Source organism: Protopterus annectens, chromosome 2.part2, assembly GCF_019279795.1.
Source record: "Protopterus annectens isolate FY-2018-M chromosome 2.part2, PAN1.0, whole genome shotgun sequence".
In the NCBI taxonomy this organism is placed as follows: domain Eukaryota; kingdom Metazoa; phylum Chordata; order Ceratodontiformes; family Protopteridae; genus Protopterus; species Protopterus annectens.
In genome coordinates this window covers 100,301,374-100,320,506 of record NC_056730.1, presented here as the reverse complement: position 1 = coordinate 100,320,506, position 19,133 = coordinate 100,301,374, and the positions used below count along the sequence as shown (strand labels likewise).

The 19,133-nt window shown below is 40.2% G+C and overlaps 1 protein-coding gene across 5 annotated transcripts in view; it reads left to right on the top strand.

Moving 5' to 3' along the window:
• IL6ST (interleukin 6 cytokine family signal transducer) overlaps positions 1–19,133 on the top strand; it is a 2,713,809-nt gene that overhangs the window by 1,716,279 nt on the left and 978,397 nt on the right. For all 5 annotated transcript variants that reach the window (XM_044063784.1, XM_044063780.1, XM_044063781.1 and 2 more), the window contains one exon: positions 4,581–4,740. In XM_044063784.1, coding sequence (XP_043919719.1) covers positions 4,581–4,740 — 160 coding nt within the window. The remainder of the gene's footprint in view (positions 1–4,580; positions 4,741–19,133) is intronic.

Below are 19,133 nucleotides of genomic sequence, written 5' to 3'. Positions count from 1 at the left end.
ATCACCACCGATTCTTGGGTACAAAGGATAATAACCAGAGGTTATCATATTCCCTTCGATCTTTGTCCCCCCCCCCCAATAAACTTACCCGACGTTCCACTCAGTCAAAGGGAAGAAGCAGCATTAGAGATATCAAAGCTGCTAAGAAAAAGAGTCATCCAAATAGTCCCTCCAGACCAGATAGGATCCGGATTCTACTAAAGATTATTTTTGGTGCCAAAGAAAACCGGGGACTGGAGACCAATTTTGGATCTCAGTGTATTGAACAAGTTTGTAAGAGTACAAAAATTCCAGATGGTCACAATACAGTCTGTCCTCCCGCTTTTGGAGAAAGATGATTGGATGTGCTTGATAGATCTTCAAGATGCTTACTACCACATAAAAGTGGACAGGCCATCAAGAAGATTTCTGCGCTTCCGTGCTGGAGCCAGTCCCTACCAGTTCAGAGTACTGCCCTTCGGATTCTCTACAGCTTCCAGGGTGTTCAGAAAGTGCATGGCAGTCGTCACAGCTCACTTGCGACTACAAGGATTCCAGGTGCTTCCACACTCTGTCGAGAGGCCATGAGGATATGGCAATGGGCGATGGCTACCAACCGTTTTCTTCTAGCAATGCACATTCCCTGGAGTTCCAGCGTGATAGCAGACAGACCCAGCAGGTGCATTCTACAACCTCATGAGTGGTCCCTGAATCCCTTGATAGTGGTGGAGAATTTCAGCCGCTGGGGTCTTCCTTGCTGCGACCTCTTTGCATCCCCGACCAACTAGAAATGCAGCAACTTCTTCACCTTGATTCCCCCTCTGGGACAGTCACCCAGGGTCACTCTAGTCCACGATTGGCCCTCAGGTCTACTTTATGCATTTCCACCTCTCCTCCTCATTCCCCAGTTTCTGAAGAAAGCCCGCCGGTTGAAGAGCAAAGTGATCCTCATAGCACCATATTGGCCTCGTCAGATTTGGTTCCCCTTCCTTTGGCCTCACCTGCTAGATCAACCGTGGATTCTCCATCCAACCCCGGGGTTTATCTCCCATCCGCAGAATATGATTCACCCCAACTTGGACAGCCTGAAGCTCACAGCTTGCCTCCTCCAATTCCCTTGATTGCCAAGCAGAATGATCTTTCTTTGCCAGTACGTGACATTCTTATTGCATCTCATAAGTCTTCCACCAGAATTACTTATCTAAGCAAGTGGAAAAGATTTACCTTTTGGCTGAAAGAAAAGCAGGTAGATCCTTTTTCAGCATCAGTGTCGATAGTACTGGAGTATCTAGCCGACCTATTTCAATCCGGTCTATCGGCCTCTACCATTAGAGTTCATTTGGCTGCAATATCTAATTTCCATGATGGTGTCCAAGACTCCTCTCTTATGTCACAGAAATTATGCAAGACCTTCATAAAAGGTGTGAATCATCTAAAACCCCCTTTTAGAGAAACTGTTCAACCATGGGACCTGTCATTAGTCCTACAAGCTTTGACAATGCCACCTTTTGAACCAGCTTCTTCTTGCGATCTCAAATACTTGTCATGGAAAACCTTGTTTTTGGTCACGATTACTTCTGCCAGACGTATCTTTGAGCTTCAAGCCTTATGCATCGAGTCCATATTTGATTTTTCGTAGAGATAGAGTGTCATTGAGAACTAATCCTTCCTTTCTGCCAAAAGTGATCTCTGAAATGTCCATTAATCAAACCATTGAATTGCCAGTTTTCTTCCCCAACTATTGAAACAAAGGAATGTATTGCCTACATACCCTAGATATTCACAGGCAAATTCGCTTCTGCTTGAACAGGATTAAGGCCTCTCGTAAATCAGACCAGTTATTTTTGGCCTATTCTGGACCTAGATTAGGATGTGCTGTTGCTAAGGTCACATTGGCTAGATGGTTGAAAGACTGTGTGACCTTCATTTATACACAACGTAATATTCCATTACCTCCTACCATAAAGGCTCATTCTACAAGGTCGGTGGCAACTTCTGCTGCCTTCCATGCCAGAGCTTCTTTACATGACATCTGTGCAGCTGCAACTTGGGCTACTCCTCATACCTTCATCAGTCATTACAAATTGAATTTGGCCTCCAGGGGAAGAGCATCTTTTGGTTCTATGGTGCTCAGGAATGTCATTCCATGAGAGCCTCCCAGGAATAGAGGCAGCTGGGGACTCTGTCCCACATGTAAGGAATGAACGAGTATTAACAATATCAGATAAAGAAGTTATGTCTTACCATAACTTTCCATCTGTATTGTTGATCCTCGTTCAGTCATTACGACCCTCCCTCCTTCCCCCTCCTGTGGCTTCTAGTGGATCTCACCATCCGGTTCTATTAGGTCATTTGACCAGAGGTATCCTCTACCTTCTATTGACTTGCAAACTCAATGTGAGGTAACAGGGAGAGGGGAATTCTGGGTAAGAGTTTTAGCTTGAGAGTTTGTAGCTGATGCGATCTTGGAAGAAGGCCGGCTCGATTCCGAGGTCGGAACCGATACCTACACGTAATGACTGAACGAGGATCAACAATACAGATGGAACGTTATGGTAAGACATAACTTCGTTTTATCTCATCAGTCCAGTCATTAGTATATGTAACAACAGTTCTCCAAGCCATGCTAATTGCACAAGTGTAAGCATAATCAAGTCTAGATTTACTTTTAACAATGGTAAGAAAATCACCCAACTTTTGAAACGAGGAACACAGATCACCAGCGTTATCAGCTGTTACCTTTAAATATGCATAGCATTTATTACACTGTACAAGATATTTGTGCATTAACAACTCATTAATTGCATACTCATTTAGGGAATCCATATTCACCTTGAAATGAGTAAAATATTGTAAAAGAAAAGAATAATCAAAAACAGTAACCACAGAATTCAAAGAGAACTTAAATCAACTTCTATGGCAAAAAAGTTCACACCAGCAATATACAACTAAATAATACATTAAGTACAGTAAAGTTGTTCTAACCATACAAGTTCTGCAAGCCAGCAAAAATTGTAAGTCCTTTACATCGAGTGCAAAGCAGCTTCTGCTCACTATCGCTCACAGTCGCGCTATAAGCAGAATGAGTAGTGTAGAATTTCCACATTTGAATTTGGTTATTAAAAGTCTGTATAGATACACTTGTACTAGTGCGAACATTGTATATCTGGCTGTCTGTAGTTCTTGCCCACATTATTATGTTGGCAAGACTACTAGGCAGCTTAGATGTAGAATTAGAAAACGTATTAGGGCGGTAAAAATTTAAATGAAAAATTGCTTTGTTTAAACATTCTTGCTTTCCCCCAAGGTTCACTGTCTTGTTTTTTGGTTACCATGTGTGGGGTGTTCCCTCACATGGCGAACCAAAAAAATGTACAGTTCGCAGAAGTTGTTTGTACCATTTCTTTTAATTGATCTGCACCTAATGAAATAATGGTCAGTCAGTAGACATGTAGGAGTTGTCTATTTTGCCAGTTGCTTCTTTTCTCTTCTGTAGCTATTTTTTTCATTTTTCTGTCTTGGCCAAATGGAATAGGAAGATATATGTACACTTGTCGTTGACCCATTTCTATAAAAACAAAGTGAAGTTAGTCTGAGTTGTGCTTTCCTTTATAGTCAGGTTTTAATCAGATAACGTTGATTGTTAAACTTCCTTATATCTTGCCTAATGAGATGCCCAACTGCTCAAGAATTTTAGCCAGAATTCTGTCTGCTGCCTGAGGCTAAATCTCATTCACTTTTGAATACACACCCTCACATTGCTGTACTTCATGGGTATTTTGAGAATACAAGATTACGTAACAGTTGAATGTTTTGCATTTAAACTTCCTGTGCATGATGAGGAAGAAAGGTTTTTAAATTGACTGCTGCTGTATGTGAATTCCTGAATAAGCTACACTTAGTGATAAGATGGAGCAATTTTGCTTTCTTAGTTAGTTTTGTCAGCAGTCCCATTTTTTCTTTTTTTTTTCTTTTTGCTTTGCCACAGGACCTCATTTAGTGTTTCCCTGCCTGTACTCAGTGAGCCCATTCCTTCGACAGTGGTGGAAGCCAGGCTTTCCTGGGCTAGGCAAGCACCCTTCAGCCCTTTCATTCCTGCCCTGGAAGCTCATTTTGTTCACCAGTTCTCCCAGTTGTGAGAGATGGGTGGTGGAGACCACCCATGCTGAATCCTCAGGTGTTTACATCTGTGCACAGTGACAGTGCATGCTCCCTAGACCCATGTTCCATGGATGCAACACCTTGTGCTTTCACAAGGTGTCAGTAATACTGCCTCCCTACATCCAGGATGGGCCGGCTGGAAGTGCTTTCTCACTCCCATCCTCCTCAGCTGGCGCCTGCTGGCACTTGTCCCAAGTTCACCTGCAAGTAGTCATAGCTTTATCCCCATGTGCCACAGAGTTGGCTGTTTTTTCAGCAGTGTCGAGGACAAAATAATTGGTACTTGGTGTCGTTACAGTTGCCAAATTAAATATATTATCTTTTTCAAGTTTGTATAATGTTTACAGAATTTCATTTTTATAGTAATTCCATAAATGTGATGTATTGTACACTAAAAATGATACAAGCTGGCAGCCAATCAGATTCATACATGTCCCTAGGTGCCTCCAGAAGAGACTGCTAGTCACAGAGATTCTTTCACATTGCAAGACCTTAGATCTCACACAGTCTACATTGTCTCCATACGTTGCATGAAGATGGATGGAAAAGGGTATTGGAGTGACTGGAGTGAAGAAGTGAGTGGACTCACACCAGAAACTAGTAAGTAAAACTTCTATCACCTATTTTCCTTCCTATTTTTCAGTTGATTTTTGGAACTGATTTTAACTTTTCTGAACAGTTTTGGCAGTGTGTTTTCCACAGTGCTTGTCATACTAATTAGGAGATGCTGCAAAGAAAAAAAATCATAATTACTTAAAATCCAGATAGGATGTTGGGTTGGAATAATGGTTAAGGAGCTTACCACGCAGACACAAAGTACCAGGCTTGATTTCTCACTCTTGAGGGAAATTGGCTAGGCTTAAAATGGCCCACAAGGTCATCTAGCCTAATACTTACGAACCTAATCAGAGTAGGTATTTTTGCAGATTTTTTATGTAGGATTGTGATCCATAAGCCATTAGTGATGACACATGCCAGTCTGTAAAATAAAATTTGTCACAGAAGTCCTTTTACTAGAACTTCTTGGTCAGAAAAAGATCATGTTGTGTCTAGTGTACCAGCATTTGAAAAGCATCGCTAAGAGTAGAAGACAGCAAGAGAACATCATTAATTCTTATGGTTGAAGAATGCTGAGTAAACACACATTTGCAGCCTTTTTTGGGACTGAAATATAAATGCAGTGGTAGATATGAAGCAGCCCAGTGCCTCACTAAGTTGTGGCATGCCATATAGCTTTTTAACATTTTACTGGGGAAAAAATTACTGGAAGAAAAACCCGCAGTAGAAAAGCTTGGAGTAGTCATTGAATCCCCAAATGACTTAGCCATTCTACAGGATGGTTTACCCCAAATAAATAACAGGTGCCAAAGTCATGGACTGAAACTAAATGCCATAAAATGCACTGTTGTATCCTTTGGGAAGTCACCTACCCTCGGGATCTACTATATTGACTGTATGTTCCTAAGAGTTGACTCAGTTGTTACAGATTTGGAAAATTATGTGGACAATGACCTAACTTTTGGCCAACATGAGTCCATTGTCATAAGAAATGCCGTCTGTATTGCATAGCTTATAAACAAAGGGATTATGTTCTAGATCTAGAGATGTCATTTACTTTGCTTAGCTCTCATTAGGTCAATCATTGAGTATAATGCCCCGTTTGGCATTTATCTGTTCAGGCACATACAGTAACTGGAACACCCAAGGATACTAGGCCTAAACAATATGTCCTACATGGACTGTCTCAGACCTCTGTCACTATACTCGGTCTGCTGTAGACTGCTAAGAGGTGACCTGTGTCTTGCATACAAGACATTCTCTGACCCAAAACTGATAGATTGCACATCAGCAAGGCAAGTGGCATCAGAAATACTCAGTCTAGGGATCTAAACCTCTTTTGCAACATCAGCAGAACAGTTTGGAAGGACAGGTATATCTTGGAAAGTATACCACTGACCTGGAACAGACTCCCCATCCATGTAAAACAAATCTCACCCCTGTCCATATTCAAGCACAGTTTGGATCTATGGATGGGAAACTGAAAATGTACCCCAGGACTTTTCTCTGTACTATGTATGGACAGAGCAACTCCTAAATGCTTAATCCCATGCATGAGTCCCCTTAAATTATCCATGGTATGATCCCAATTATTCTCATTAGGGGAAAAATATAATTATTGATCATGGGATGGGTAAGGCTGTTCTTACAGCAAATGGGTTAGGTTAATTCAAGCATCAGAAAGGAAATTGGCTAGTCTTAAAGTGACCCACAACGGCAGCTAGCCTAGTACTTTGCCTATGAACCTGAGTAAGTGAACTTACTTATATGTATGTTTGATAGTACTGCATTAGATATCATATGTATGTCAGTGATGTCTTTGATCTGGCAGAAGTGTAATTTTTTTCTTTGGTTAGCACTGTGCCAAAGTATGTAGTAGGGCAAGAGTAGTTGCTAAGCTGTATGATTTGATTTGCTTTTGTATGGTATAAATGTAATCTTTCTTTGTTTAGCTGCTGTGGGTGAGATTCCTATGGGCAAAACTAGCTCCAGAAAACTCTGTTCCTCTTTGCTGATGTTAAAAGAAAAATTTATTATGTTGTTGTTGTGTCTTTCCGCTTTTCCCGGTTAGGGGTCACCACAGCGGAACTCCGGTCCGCTAATGATTGGCAGTAGATTTTTACATGCCGAGTTGCCAGCCCTGACGCACAACCTTCAATGAAGTTACGCCCATTCACGCATGTCTCCAGACAGAAGACGCTCTAGCTGAGAATCGAACGGGACAACATCTTACTGTGAGGCGACAGCACTACTGCAGCACCACCACCGCAGTTTGCTGTATGAAAAAAAAATCCCTTAGAAATGCAGTATATTGACTTTAACAGGCATTAAATGTTTGTATTGAAAGTCACACCACCATGGGACTATGCTGTTTACACCAGTGATGATTAAAGGAAAGATGTTAATAGTTCATGAAGTTTTGTAGAACTGTGGAAACACAGATTCTGATGGCAGATAAGAACTGTTCAGCCAACCTGATGTACCCAGTTCTTCAATTTGGAAGGCTTTTGTGGAAATATGGAAACACAGATTTTGATAGTAGTTAGTAATTTTGTGGGTCTTTTAATGTGCCCATTTCCCTACCTCCTCAATAAGCGGCTGTTCATGCTTATTCTAAAGCATTCCTCTTTCTTTTTTCTGCCTATCCTATCAATTGCCTCATTTGATTTCCATGTATTCCTAAAATCTGTCACTATTTGTGATGATGCAATCTCTTCAAGAAGGTTTTTCCTCCCTGAATATAAAGCATCAAATTTCTTTGCATTTCCAATTGCCTGTACTCAAAATACTATTAATACATTTAATTTAACAAGAATGACTACATTTAAACATAAAAAACTGTTATATTGGTATTGATTACTAGACAATGGGAAGTTACAAAATGTTGACCGTATCATTAATAAGTTTGAATTAAGCAAAGATATGTGGTTAGAAATTCAAAATTGTAGACAGTTGAACATAAGATTAATCTAATGCAACCAACAGTTAGAAATTATTTTCCCGTATTCATTGATTTACTCATTATTCTAATGCACCAGAATATAATTGGGAAGGGACTTCTATCTAAAATATATAAGGTACTTAAGAAATCAAAAGTATGTCACAGAGAAAGCTGTTGGGATTATTTTAGACTTGTTAATAACTCCCCTAAGTGAAGATGATAAAAAATAACTAATACGCCAATCTTCAAAGCAAACTACTTCATCACTAAGATGGAGGATGTGGACGTTTTTGCATAGAACCTTTATCACACCACATAAAGTTGAATTGATGTATAATAAAAACATAGGATGCTAGAGATATAAAGTAAATGTTAAAGCTGACTGCAGCCATATGTTTTACATTTGTATAAAACTTAAAACATATTGGGATAATATGAATTCTGACTTACAGTCCATTTTTAATGATACATTTAGGCTGACCAAATTTCTTATTTTATTTAATACACCTATTCCCACTTGTGTCACAAAAATAAAATATCCTCTTTTATGGAAAATCTTAACATTAGCAAGAAAAGCCATCACCAAGAACTGGAAGAATCAGACGACTCCTACTATGAAGGAATTTGTACACTTGGCAACTGAAGTTTGTCATCTTGAACTTATCACGATCAAGACAAGAACATCTAGAATCACGTCTTCATATAATATATGGTTAAAAGTCAAAGATCTGCTGGATATACAGACCTTAATAATTAACTAACAACTACTCATCCTATTTCTTTTTCTGTTTAAAAAGCTTTGTTTTACAGTAGACACCATTGTAAATAGTTATTTTAGTCTATTATTATTTTTTTTAGATGTGTATATTTGTATTATAATGTTTTTATTGTCCTATATTAATGTTTTGTTGTTATAATTTTCAGTAAAAGCCTTTGCAAAAAAAGACTTTTCCAATTATTCACTACCCTTTTTGTGAATTGTTGCCCCCCCAACATATTTTAGAGCCTTCCTCTTTGTATGTTTAGACTGTGACCTTTTGTTTACATACATCTTGTTTTTGATAGACTGTACCCAACAGGACTGTATGTGTTACTTTAAGATGCTTAAATGCTTCATCTGTCTAATTCATTCCTTTGTGACTTACTCTTCCTTTAAATGGATTCTGGTGAAGACCATGCTCTATTTTTGCTGCCCCTCTTCCTCTCTGTTGAATTTAGTTCTTCAGAACTGCACACACTGCTCCACATAAAATCCCACAGGTTGTACAGAGGAATAATACTATCTTGTTTTGTGCTTGCAATGACTTTTCCTGCATGGGCCAGTACATTCCTGTCCTTCTTTGCTACTCTGCTGTATAGCCTCCTACTTATAGTCTATAGATTGTGTGGTATGAGTACATCCATCCCTTTCTGTCTTTGTTGCTGATTAATGTGCCCCAAAAGTATTATTTTATATATTTTTGTATTGAATTTAAGCTTCCAAGTTTGAGAAAATTCCCTCAGTTTTTGCTGTCCTTTTCCAGTTTTTTTTTTCTACCTTTCTATTACATCATTAGCAAAAAGCACAATTTTCCTTTTAAACCTTCTGCATTGTCATTTGTATTGATAGCAAAAAAGATTATGATATACAGCTAATAACCATCCTGTTGTCTTCGTGGATTTCATTTTCGGTGACCTGTTGAGTCATTTTTGCCTGACCAGTTTTTTATCCGTGTTAACTCTCAAGAACCAATTTCAAGGTTGTACTGTTTGTTCATTCTCAACTTTTGTGATCTTATATACACAGCTGGCATTAGGAACCCACAAAACCTGTAACTGCAGAAGCTCCTCTGCCACTGCACGACAGTTTGGGGTCATCAACAAAGTTGCAGTTCATTTGTGGGGTGTTAACAAAAGCAGACATTCCTGTTCAATGATCAGTAACAAAATGGCCAGTGTACTAAGTAGAAACACAGGCTGTAACATGCATTTTAACATGGATAACCTTCATTTTAGATTAGATTATGCCTGTGAGTGCAGATGTTGATTTCGGGCAATTGTGCCTGTCTGATGGGTTAAAATTCATGTGTTAAAATGTACATAGTTCAGTATTTATAGGAGATGGGGGTGTTCTGAAGACGTTTCTTATTTGTGGGTTTTCAGTAAAATAAAAAAAGTCTTGAGAAATGTGACATAGTTTCAATTGGAGATGTGATGAAACAACTGTGTAAAAGATCATCCTACCAAGCATTAGTTTGTGCTTTTAAGACAAAAGTTGGAAGTACACATTAAAAAAAAAAAACTGTCTTGCATTATAAGTGGTAACAGTGGCTTTTTATCATAATGGCTACTCTACCCAAAGTATCTTGGTATGTAAATGGCCTTACAGGTGTAGACATAAAGGAAAGATTATTGAATTATGTTAAGAAATGCAGACTGTAAATAGCAATGATACAGGAGAGACGTTTGGAAAGACATGAGCATGTGAATTTGACATAAAAAGGATTTGTGAATGGATATTCAGCAGAATGTCAGGGTCAAAAGAAAGGGGAGTAATAATATAATAATATATTATAATAAATACTACGGTAGGGCTAGCCACCTGGTGGTGTAAACCTTGGCTCTAGATGATTGTCACTGAAGAAATGACACCCCGACCCCTTATCCAAAAATGGAATAAAGGGGTTGTGGAGGATGGATATATATATAATAATAATAATAATTGCCCCAGTAAATCACACTAAGCTCCTTGGGGTCACAATAGACAATGACCTTAAATTTGCCAAACACCTGGCACTAGTAATCAAAAAGGTCTACTTTAAGTTAGGCTCGCTATATAGAATTAAGCCCTTCCTAACTAACACCACCAGACATTCCATCTGTAGAACACACGTACTCTCTACCCTCTTGTATGCCTCACCAGTATTTACAAGTGTAAGAAAATTTGACTTAAATAGTTGGAGTCCTGCTATAATAAAGTAGTCAGATTTGCTGCTAACCATCCACCTAGATTGCATCACTGTTCAGCACTACACCAGCTTAAATGGTTGGAACTTCCTAATATATCAACTTTGTAAATAATGTAAATAATGTGAATAGTTTTCTTCTTCAAAAACTTGCATGTTAAGCAAGCATATCCAGAATTCCTCTCTTTATATATGTAACTGACTTCCTCACTCAACACTTCAGTGCCATTGCTCAAAGGAAACTGTATAACCCTTAATCTCTCTCTCTCTATGAATTCTGCTAACTATGCTTGTGAATATTCTTATTTTTTAACTCTCTTTACAATTTTATCTTGTATACTCCTGTATTTTATTGTAACTGAATTTGTACAATGCTTTCTTGGAGCTTTTCTCCCTGGGCCTCCACTGAAAACGGGTCATGTTGGCCCAGTGGACTTCCCCAGTAACCAAACTGGAAATAAATAAAATATTGACCTTTAACCAGCTATCCCTAGCACACTGTACCCTGCACCACCTGGACAACTGCCCAGCTCTTAGTGACCTTGTTCAACCCCATACCAACTGTAGGCAACTAAGATCCTCTCAGAAACTCCTACTGAAGGTAACTAAATCCAATAATAGTCATGGTGACTCCCTATACTCCAACAAAATATCACAATCTTGGAATATTATGCCTCAGAACACTCAATATGACCAACTCATGCAAATTCAAGATACTGCTTAGACAACACCTAAACAACACCTAGCTCTACTCTTTCACTAAACCAGGCTAAACTCCCTCCCTTTCTGTTTCTTTAAAATGTTTCTCTGCCACTACAAAACCTCCATATTTTTCCTGTTGTATAGCTCTACTCTTACCAGCATCCCTATATATGTAAAGCTTTTTTTTTTCTTTACTGCCTCTGTGTTATGTTTCATATTGGTAAACCTACCTCTGGTTATATCACAACTTGTCTATTGTATAACTCCTTTACCAGAGTATTTTGCAATGTACCTTCTTTGTATCACTGTTATTACTGTATGTAATTGACTTCATAAATATGCTTATAAGTCTTTAACACTGTTATAACTGTTATTTTTGTCATAATGCTGTGGAGATTGTCTCCCTGGGCCTCTTCTAAAAATGGGCCAACAACCCAGTCAGACTTCCCCGGTAAACAAATGTAAAATAAATAATTAAAACAATACTTAGTACTGATTACTAGAAGAAATCCAATAGTGATGGAAGAGGGAAAAAGACAGTAATGATAGATTTGTGGTAGTAAGGGGCTATTGACAAGGGAGGAGGACTACACTGGCATGGATTTATCACCAGAAACTGCTGTCATGGAGCTTAAGAAAATTATTAGAGAAATAATCATCTTTCAACAGGGGAATATTACTTATATGGGGAATGGAGCTTATGTTTCACAGAAATGTGCATTTAATTGAAAGCTTTGACAAGCATCCAATAACCATTTCAGATAAAGATAAAAATTCAGGTTAATGAAGTAAAAATGAGAAACTGAAGCCTTCCCACCTACCTGTTGAAAAGAGAAGAATTTAAAGAATGGGTAGGGGAAATTAATAAAGAATTATTAGGGAAGATAGAAATTTCTGCAGAAGGAATAGCTAGTGAGTGTCATAAAATAAAAATCCATCCACAGCCCTTTTTTCTCATTTTTACACATAGGTCAGGGTGTCATATTAACAGTGACAGTCATCTAGAGCCAAGGTTCACACCACCAGGTGGCTAGCCATGCCATGATTGCATATTTTATTTTATTTTTTAATGGCATAAAATGAAAATAGAGTTCAAAGGAGTAGAGCAGAAATAAAACGAGAAAGTGATATGGTTAAGAAGTAATAGGAATTATTTAGAGGGGATGACAAACGCTAAAGTATTATTGAATAAGGGGGAATCTTAACAGAATAAGAAGAGGAGCAACCTCAGAATGCTAAGCAGAAAATAAGGGAATATTTTGGATAATATGTGTGACAATGTGAGGTATTGCCAGCTATACTAGGAGAAGCAGGGCAGTGGATGTGTAACATATGCCAGCATAGCTGTCTGGAATTGTGTAAAGAATTAGTTTCATAGTTTCATAGTTTAGTACTAGGCTATCTGCCCTGAGGCATTTGTAAGCCTAGCCATAGTGATGTGGCTTTCGCCACCCCATGAAATGGTACAAAAATGCACAGAATAGATTTAGAATACTGTGCCTCTGTCTAGTAGTGACACAGTGAAAGTCCCCTTATATAATAGAATTAGTTTACTGTGCCCCTGTCTAGTAGTGACAAAGATGTCACCCCTGGGGTAAACTTACGATCTCCCATCCACTCATCAAGATTTCTCTTGAAGAGAGTCAGTGAGGGGCTCTGCCTAACATGAACTGGGATCTTGTTCCAGAGCATGGGAAGCCTCTGGGTTATGAATCTATCCCTCCAGCATGTTCTATTCATACTTGTGCTGAGGTTTAAGTCTTTAGCTCTCGTGGTTCTGATGGATTTGGATTTATTTTTTGAGGTGGAGCATGTCCATCAGTTCCTGATTGGACATGGCCTTGTACGTCAGGCAGAGATCACCTCTGAGCAGGCGGTATGCTACTGAATAGAGCTGGAGTTTCTTTAGTCTGGCAGAATAAGACATATGTTGGAGACCCTTGATCCTCTTGGTGAGGTACTTTTGTGGTCTCTCCAGCTGTTACAAATGCCGGGTGAGGTACATACCAAATGGGGCATTGTACTCAATCATGGGTCTGATGAGGGAGGAGTATAGGGGTACAATGACATCCTTGGATCTGGATGTGAATCCCTTCATGATAAGGTGTGCAAGGTAGAATGTCTTTCTAACCATTTTGGCAACGTGGGTGTCAAATGAGAGGTCGCTGTCGACTTGGGTCCCTAGGTCTCTGATTACTTTTTCCGTACTTAGTGGGTTGCTGTCTATGTGATAATTTGTGGGTACTTTGTTTTTCCCAAAGGGGATGACTATACATTTTTTGGCATTTAGTTTAAGGCCATGACTCCAGCACCAGTTGTCCGTTTCTGTGAGGCCTTTTTGTAGGATGTATGTGTCCGCTGGTGTATTGACTATGGCACCTAGTTTGCAGTCATCTGCGAACTTTGTCAGCCACAACCCTCCCATGTTTGCTTTAACATCTGAGAAATAAATGCCGAACAAGAGGGGTCCCAGGACAGATCCCTGTGGGACACCACTTGTGACTGGCTTTGAGTCTGACATTGCTCCAGCGAGTTTAACTTTATGGGTTCTGTCCTTTAGCCAGTTTGCAACCCATCTAGTGACATAAGGGTTTACATTTAAGCTGTTGAGCTTATCTATGATGCCTGAGTGGGGTATTGTGTCGAAGGCTTTAGCCAAGTCCAGGTAGGCTGTATGGACTGCTTTGCCCTCATCAATGGCTCTAGTGACTGTTTCGAAAAAGTCAACCAGGTTCAAAAGGCAGGATCTGCCCTTTACAAAGCCGAACTGGGTGGGGTCAAGTGTCTGTAGGTCCCCAATGTCTTTGTTTATGAGTTCCATAATGATTCTTTCCATAGCTTTGCAGACCAGGCAGGTTAAGCTTATGGGGCGGTAGTTCCCAGGGTCTGTAGAGGTACCCCCTTTGTGGAATGGGACCACTGTTGCTGTACGCCAGTGTTCAGGTACATATCCTGTAGTAAGGCTAAGGTTAAATAGCATTTTTATGTGCGGGTTTAGCTCCTCTTGGAGTTCACTTAGCACGCAACCCGGGATACCGTCAGGTCCCATTGATGCTGTGTTTTTAGCTTTGCTGAGGGCGGCTCTCACCTGGACATCTGAGATGACAGGGAGATTACATTCAGCTGGGATAAGTATTTCTTCTTTTGGGGGTGAGGGAGGGGAGAAATTTGCACTGAACCTGTCAGCCAGAATGTTGGCAATATCTGTGGGTATATCAAACTGATTTGTACAGATGCTTGTGTTGAAAAATGTGTTTGTAAAGTTGCTTGTGTTATGTACCAACAGTGTACCCTGCTGGACAGAAAATGAAATATATGTGCATTATTATAACTGATTAAATGTAAAAGTTTTAACAGAGGATACTGAAAGAGAAGAGGTTAATCTCAATGCACCTAAAAATAGATTGAAATTAAATTACCTGGCTTAGGCCATAAAGATTGTATCTTACAGCTCCCAGCGCAGCCAGAGGAAAAAAGTCTGTAGTAGGAAGCTTTCTGTATTATCTTTGGGGTGAACTAATTGCTGCTATGGAAGGATGGAGGTTTGAAATTGTTTTATGACTTCCAGAAGCTACAACAGATTTGAGCAAACCTCTATGTGTGTGTATTTTTGACACATACATGCTAAATCCTGACAGTTTCTAGCAATGGGCGCTGCATGGGAACCAAAAGTCAGATTACCAGATGTATGAGATGTCATTCTATAATCTAGGACAAAAATTACATTTAATATTAGATGAGACTAAAGTCTCATTGCGCTCTGTTTTTGGAACCTGACAAAGAAGGACCCCTCATCTAATTCATCTTGTCTTGCTCTACTAAGTAATCAGGGAATAATAATACTTTAGATCAGTCAGGAAAATATAGTGAGATTACTTAAGTACGGTTTTTCTGTGTCTGTGTGAATCTATTCATCTGTGTTTAATATTTCTTGTTATTGAAATTCTGGTGTTTGCTGTAAATAGATATTTAGTATTTTCGTATTCTTTTCTTACTTATTATTAAATATATTTAAACTTTTCATTGTGGCTGGTGTTTAAGAGAATGTTTTAATCTGTGAGAGTACTTATACATATTTAGTGACAGCTCTGGCCTCTCCTGAAAGCCTTACTGTTGGTCAAACTACCATTTGTATTAATATTAATTTCACTCAGTATAATTGGGTACCCTTGCAAGAGCCTTAGAGTAGCTGGCCTTGGAGTGTCTGGTGGCAGTGTACCTACCTTATAGTCTGGGCAGAAGGGGGCATAGCTAGTAAATCTGTGTCAGCCTTTCCTGTGTGTGTGTGTGTGTGTGTGTGTGTGTGTGTGTGTGTGTGTGTGTGTGTGTGTGTGTGTGTGTGTGTGTGTGTGTGTGTGAAAATCAAATCTCAAAGAGTTTGTGTATTAGCTGTTTGGAGCAGGGACAAGAAGCACTGGTTTCACAGAGAGGGTGCTGGAGGACTTGGCGTGGACACTCGGCAGAGGACTCAACTCTATATGTGTGCCAGTGGGGAGTCTTATTGGGGACCAGGAGGGAGACAGGTTGAGGAATCCATACCCTGGATTGAGTGTATTCCCTGTGTGCTGTTAAGGGAAATTGTGCTTGATGCAGAGAGCTGCATCCGTAAGTACTGGGTTTATCCATTTTTCTTCCAAGTGAACATCCGTCTCCAGTGCCACTGGCGAGGATTCAGGCTCCTTGATTAATGGCCCAGGTTGGAGACGTCACATATTGGTAAGCAGTGGTGTGGATATTAATTGAACTTCTGTAGCCTGTAAGCAGTTGTCACTAAAGGTGTGTGTATTCTTGGCAGCCACAAGTAAACATACAGAGTTTAATTTTCACAGCAGTTTTATTTTATTTATTTATTTTGTTAGTTTAGTTTAGTCAGGTAAAGCAGGCAAAGATATCAGCAGATGCTTATGGCAAGCTGACAAAGAAGCAGTTGGCCAAGGTATGTGAAGTCAAAGGACTGGTGTATGCCTACCTGACTAAAGAGGAAATGATTTCAACCTTAATCACAGCTCAGACCAGCAACCAGGAGGACAACCAGTTTGGTGATGGGGATGTACAGCTCTCAGAAACAGGACAGTTTACCTTTTCCTCAGAGGACTTAAAAATCCATCTGGAGTTAGAGACTTGAACTGGAGGCCAAAGGTTTGGAATTAGAATCAGAAGAGAGACTGTGGCATTTGGCAGTTGAAGTCGAATCAGCAGAGAGACTGTGGCATTTAGAGGTTGAATAAAATGAGAACCAGCGTCAGCATGAGAAGGAGATGCTGACTTTTCACCAGGGTCATGGAGGTAATGAGGAAGGGAATAACCGAACCCCAGAATCAATAAAGGTCAGTACATTTCTTCCACAGTTTACAGAGGGTAATAATTTTGATAGTTTTATTCATATATTTGAAAGGGTATATAAACAGAGTAATGTTGACCAAGGGCACTGGGTACAGATGTTCTTCGTGTTTCACTGCTGCAGTCATTACATTTGAGGTAATCTGCTGGCAGGTTGCCCTCAGTCGGCCTGAATAACAAAATCTTGGGTCCTGCGTCGGTTGCTGTCTCCTCTTCCATGACGTCAGGTCATCAGTGGTATAAAACATGCAGCCGACGCCATTTTATTCAGTCTTTCTTGCCGCGCGGTGTCTGAAGCAGAAGCAGTTCGCAAGTGCCAGTTGGCCGACTCCTGAAATTTTCGTATTTGCGCTTCAGAACCGAAGTCTTCAAACTAAAGCTAAGTACCCCATTGGGGAAACATTTTCTTGCTCCTTATCGTTGTCAGTAAAAGTTAATAATTGCATTACTTGTGGGAAGCAAATACCTCATAAGGATTTTCATTTGTACTGTATTCCTTGCCTAGGCCCAGATCACAACGTGCCTTGCTGTCGGTTTTGTGCTAGATTTAACCAACGCACTATTAAGCGTCGGTATATTTTTGCTTCTAAATATTTTGGTTCAAGATTTAATTATCCTGAAATGTCGTCGTTTAGCAATCCGACTACTGGAGTTCACAAAAAACGCAAAGAAAAAGACAGAGACAGACCGTCAAGGTCCAAAACCAACGACGAAGCTTCTCCTAAGCCAGTCGCCGGTACTCAGTGAGGCACTTTCTCAGCCCCTGATACCCGCTACATTTGAGTTGCAGGCCTCTACTGAGACCCATTCGGAGTCCGGTATGCCGCGAGATTCTCAGAGTATTGAACCCGCAGATGTCTCTCCCTTGGATGGGTCCGGAGCCGCTGAGCAGGCACTGGCTTCTGAGGGTGTTTTCAGGCCTCAACATTTTTATATTAAACTGACGCCATCAACAAAAACAAGGTCAAAAATATCTTCTGTGTCTAAGAAAACCGACGCATGAGCCACATGCCCAGGCCCCTATGCCTAAAAAACAGATGATCAAAATGGCTGAAGATTTAATTACCTTAATCAGGGGTTCTCAACCCCCCCCCCGTTAAGAGGCCTAGGCAAGGCACTGATTATGAATCTTCAGATCAGGTTTCCATTTCTTCTGATTCCTCTTCTGATCAGGAATTTTCTATTCCACCCTATGAGGATTCTGATGTAGAGGAATCCATCCCATCTGCATCTCCTCCTGAGGATTACTCTTTTGGAGAGACTTTGCATACTTTAAGGGAACATTTTCACTGTGAGAGTCAGGACTTTTCTGAATCAAAAGAGAGGCTTAGGGATTTCCTTCTTCTTCCTCAGCATAGGCCTTTGGCAATACCTCCTGTATTAGACATTGTTGATGATGTGTTTTCGGAATCAAGCATGGCTGCTGATTCCCTGCCTCCGGCTCCTAGTAAGCCAGACAGATATTACAGGGTTCCTGACTCTCACAAATTTCTATTCAAAAACCCTGCTGCTGATCTTGAGACTATTTCTCAGGGTCCCAAGGGTGTAAAGGCCTCTACAGCCAAAAATCCTACCCCCTCTGATAGAGATTCCAGGGCGCTGGATAGATAGGGAAAGAAGGTTTACACGTCTGCAACCTTGGCAATCAGGGCTTTAAACTGCCAGTTTTCATATGCTTAAATATCAACAGCATGTTATGGGCTTACTGAAACAGAAAATTATGTTGATTTCTGATTGTGTGGAAAATAAAGAGTTACGGGAATTATTGCATTCAGCAGAACAGGTTGGAAAGCTTACTTTGCAATGTGGTTTTGATTCCTTGGAGGCCTCTTGTAGGACCGCTGTTACTGGATATGTGATTTGAAAGCATGCCTGGCTCAAGGAACAAAATCTGCCTGATCATGTTAAAGCTAAATTGTTGGATGCCCCTTTGCAGCATGATACTCTGGTAATAAGGCAGAAGAGGTTTTAAAGAAAATGGAAGACAAAGCTAAATCTAAGAAAACTGTAAAGATTTCTTGCAAGAGCAGTCACCCAGGTTCAGTAGACACTGGCCTACTAAAAACTGGACCTTTCCTGTGTCCAACAGAGCCACTCAAGGCAAATCCAGACGCTTAAAAGGCTCCAGATACCAATCACACGGTTCTTACAGGTCAACGCAATGGGGTGCCTCCACCTCCAAATCTGGAGGAAACAAAGCACAACCCTACAGTAAGCAGGCTCAATGACTTTCCTCTACCATCACCAAGCACTTATCTTTTGGCATCCCCCTTGGGGGGGAAACTAGCACTTCATGCTCAAAATTGGCAGTTAATTACCCAGGACAAGTGAGTATTAAACATAGTATCCCAGGGGTATAGATTTCATTTTCATACTTTGCCAATTCCAAACGGATGGCCGGATCTGCCACAAAACCAGTGGGCAGAGGCCCAGAAACAAGTCATGTCCCTCATGGATATGGGGGCTATTCAACCGGTACCAGAAAAGAAAAAAGGACAAGGTTTTTA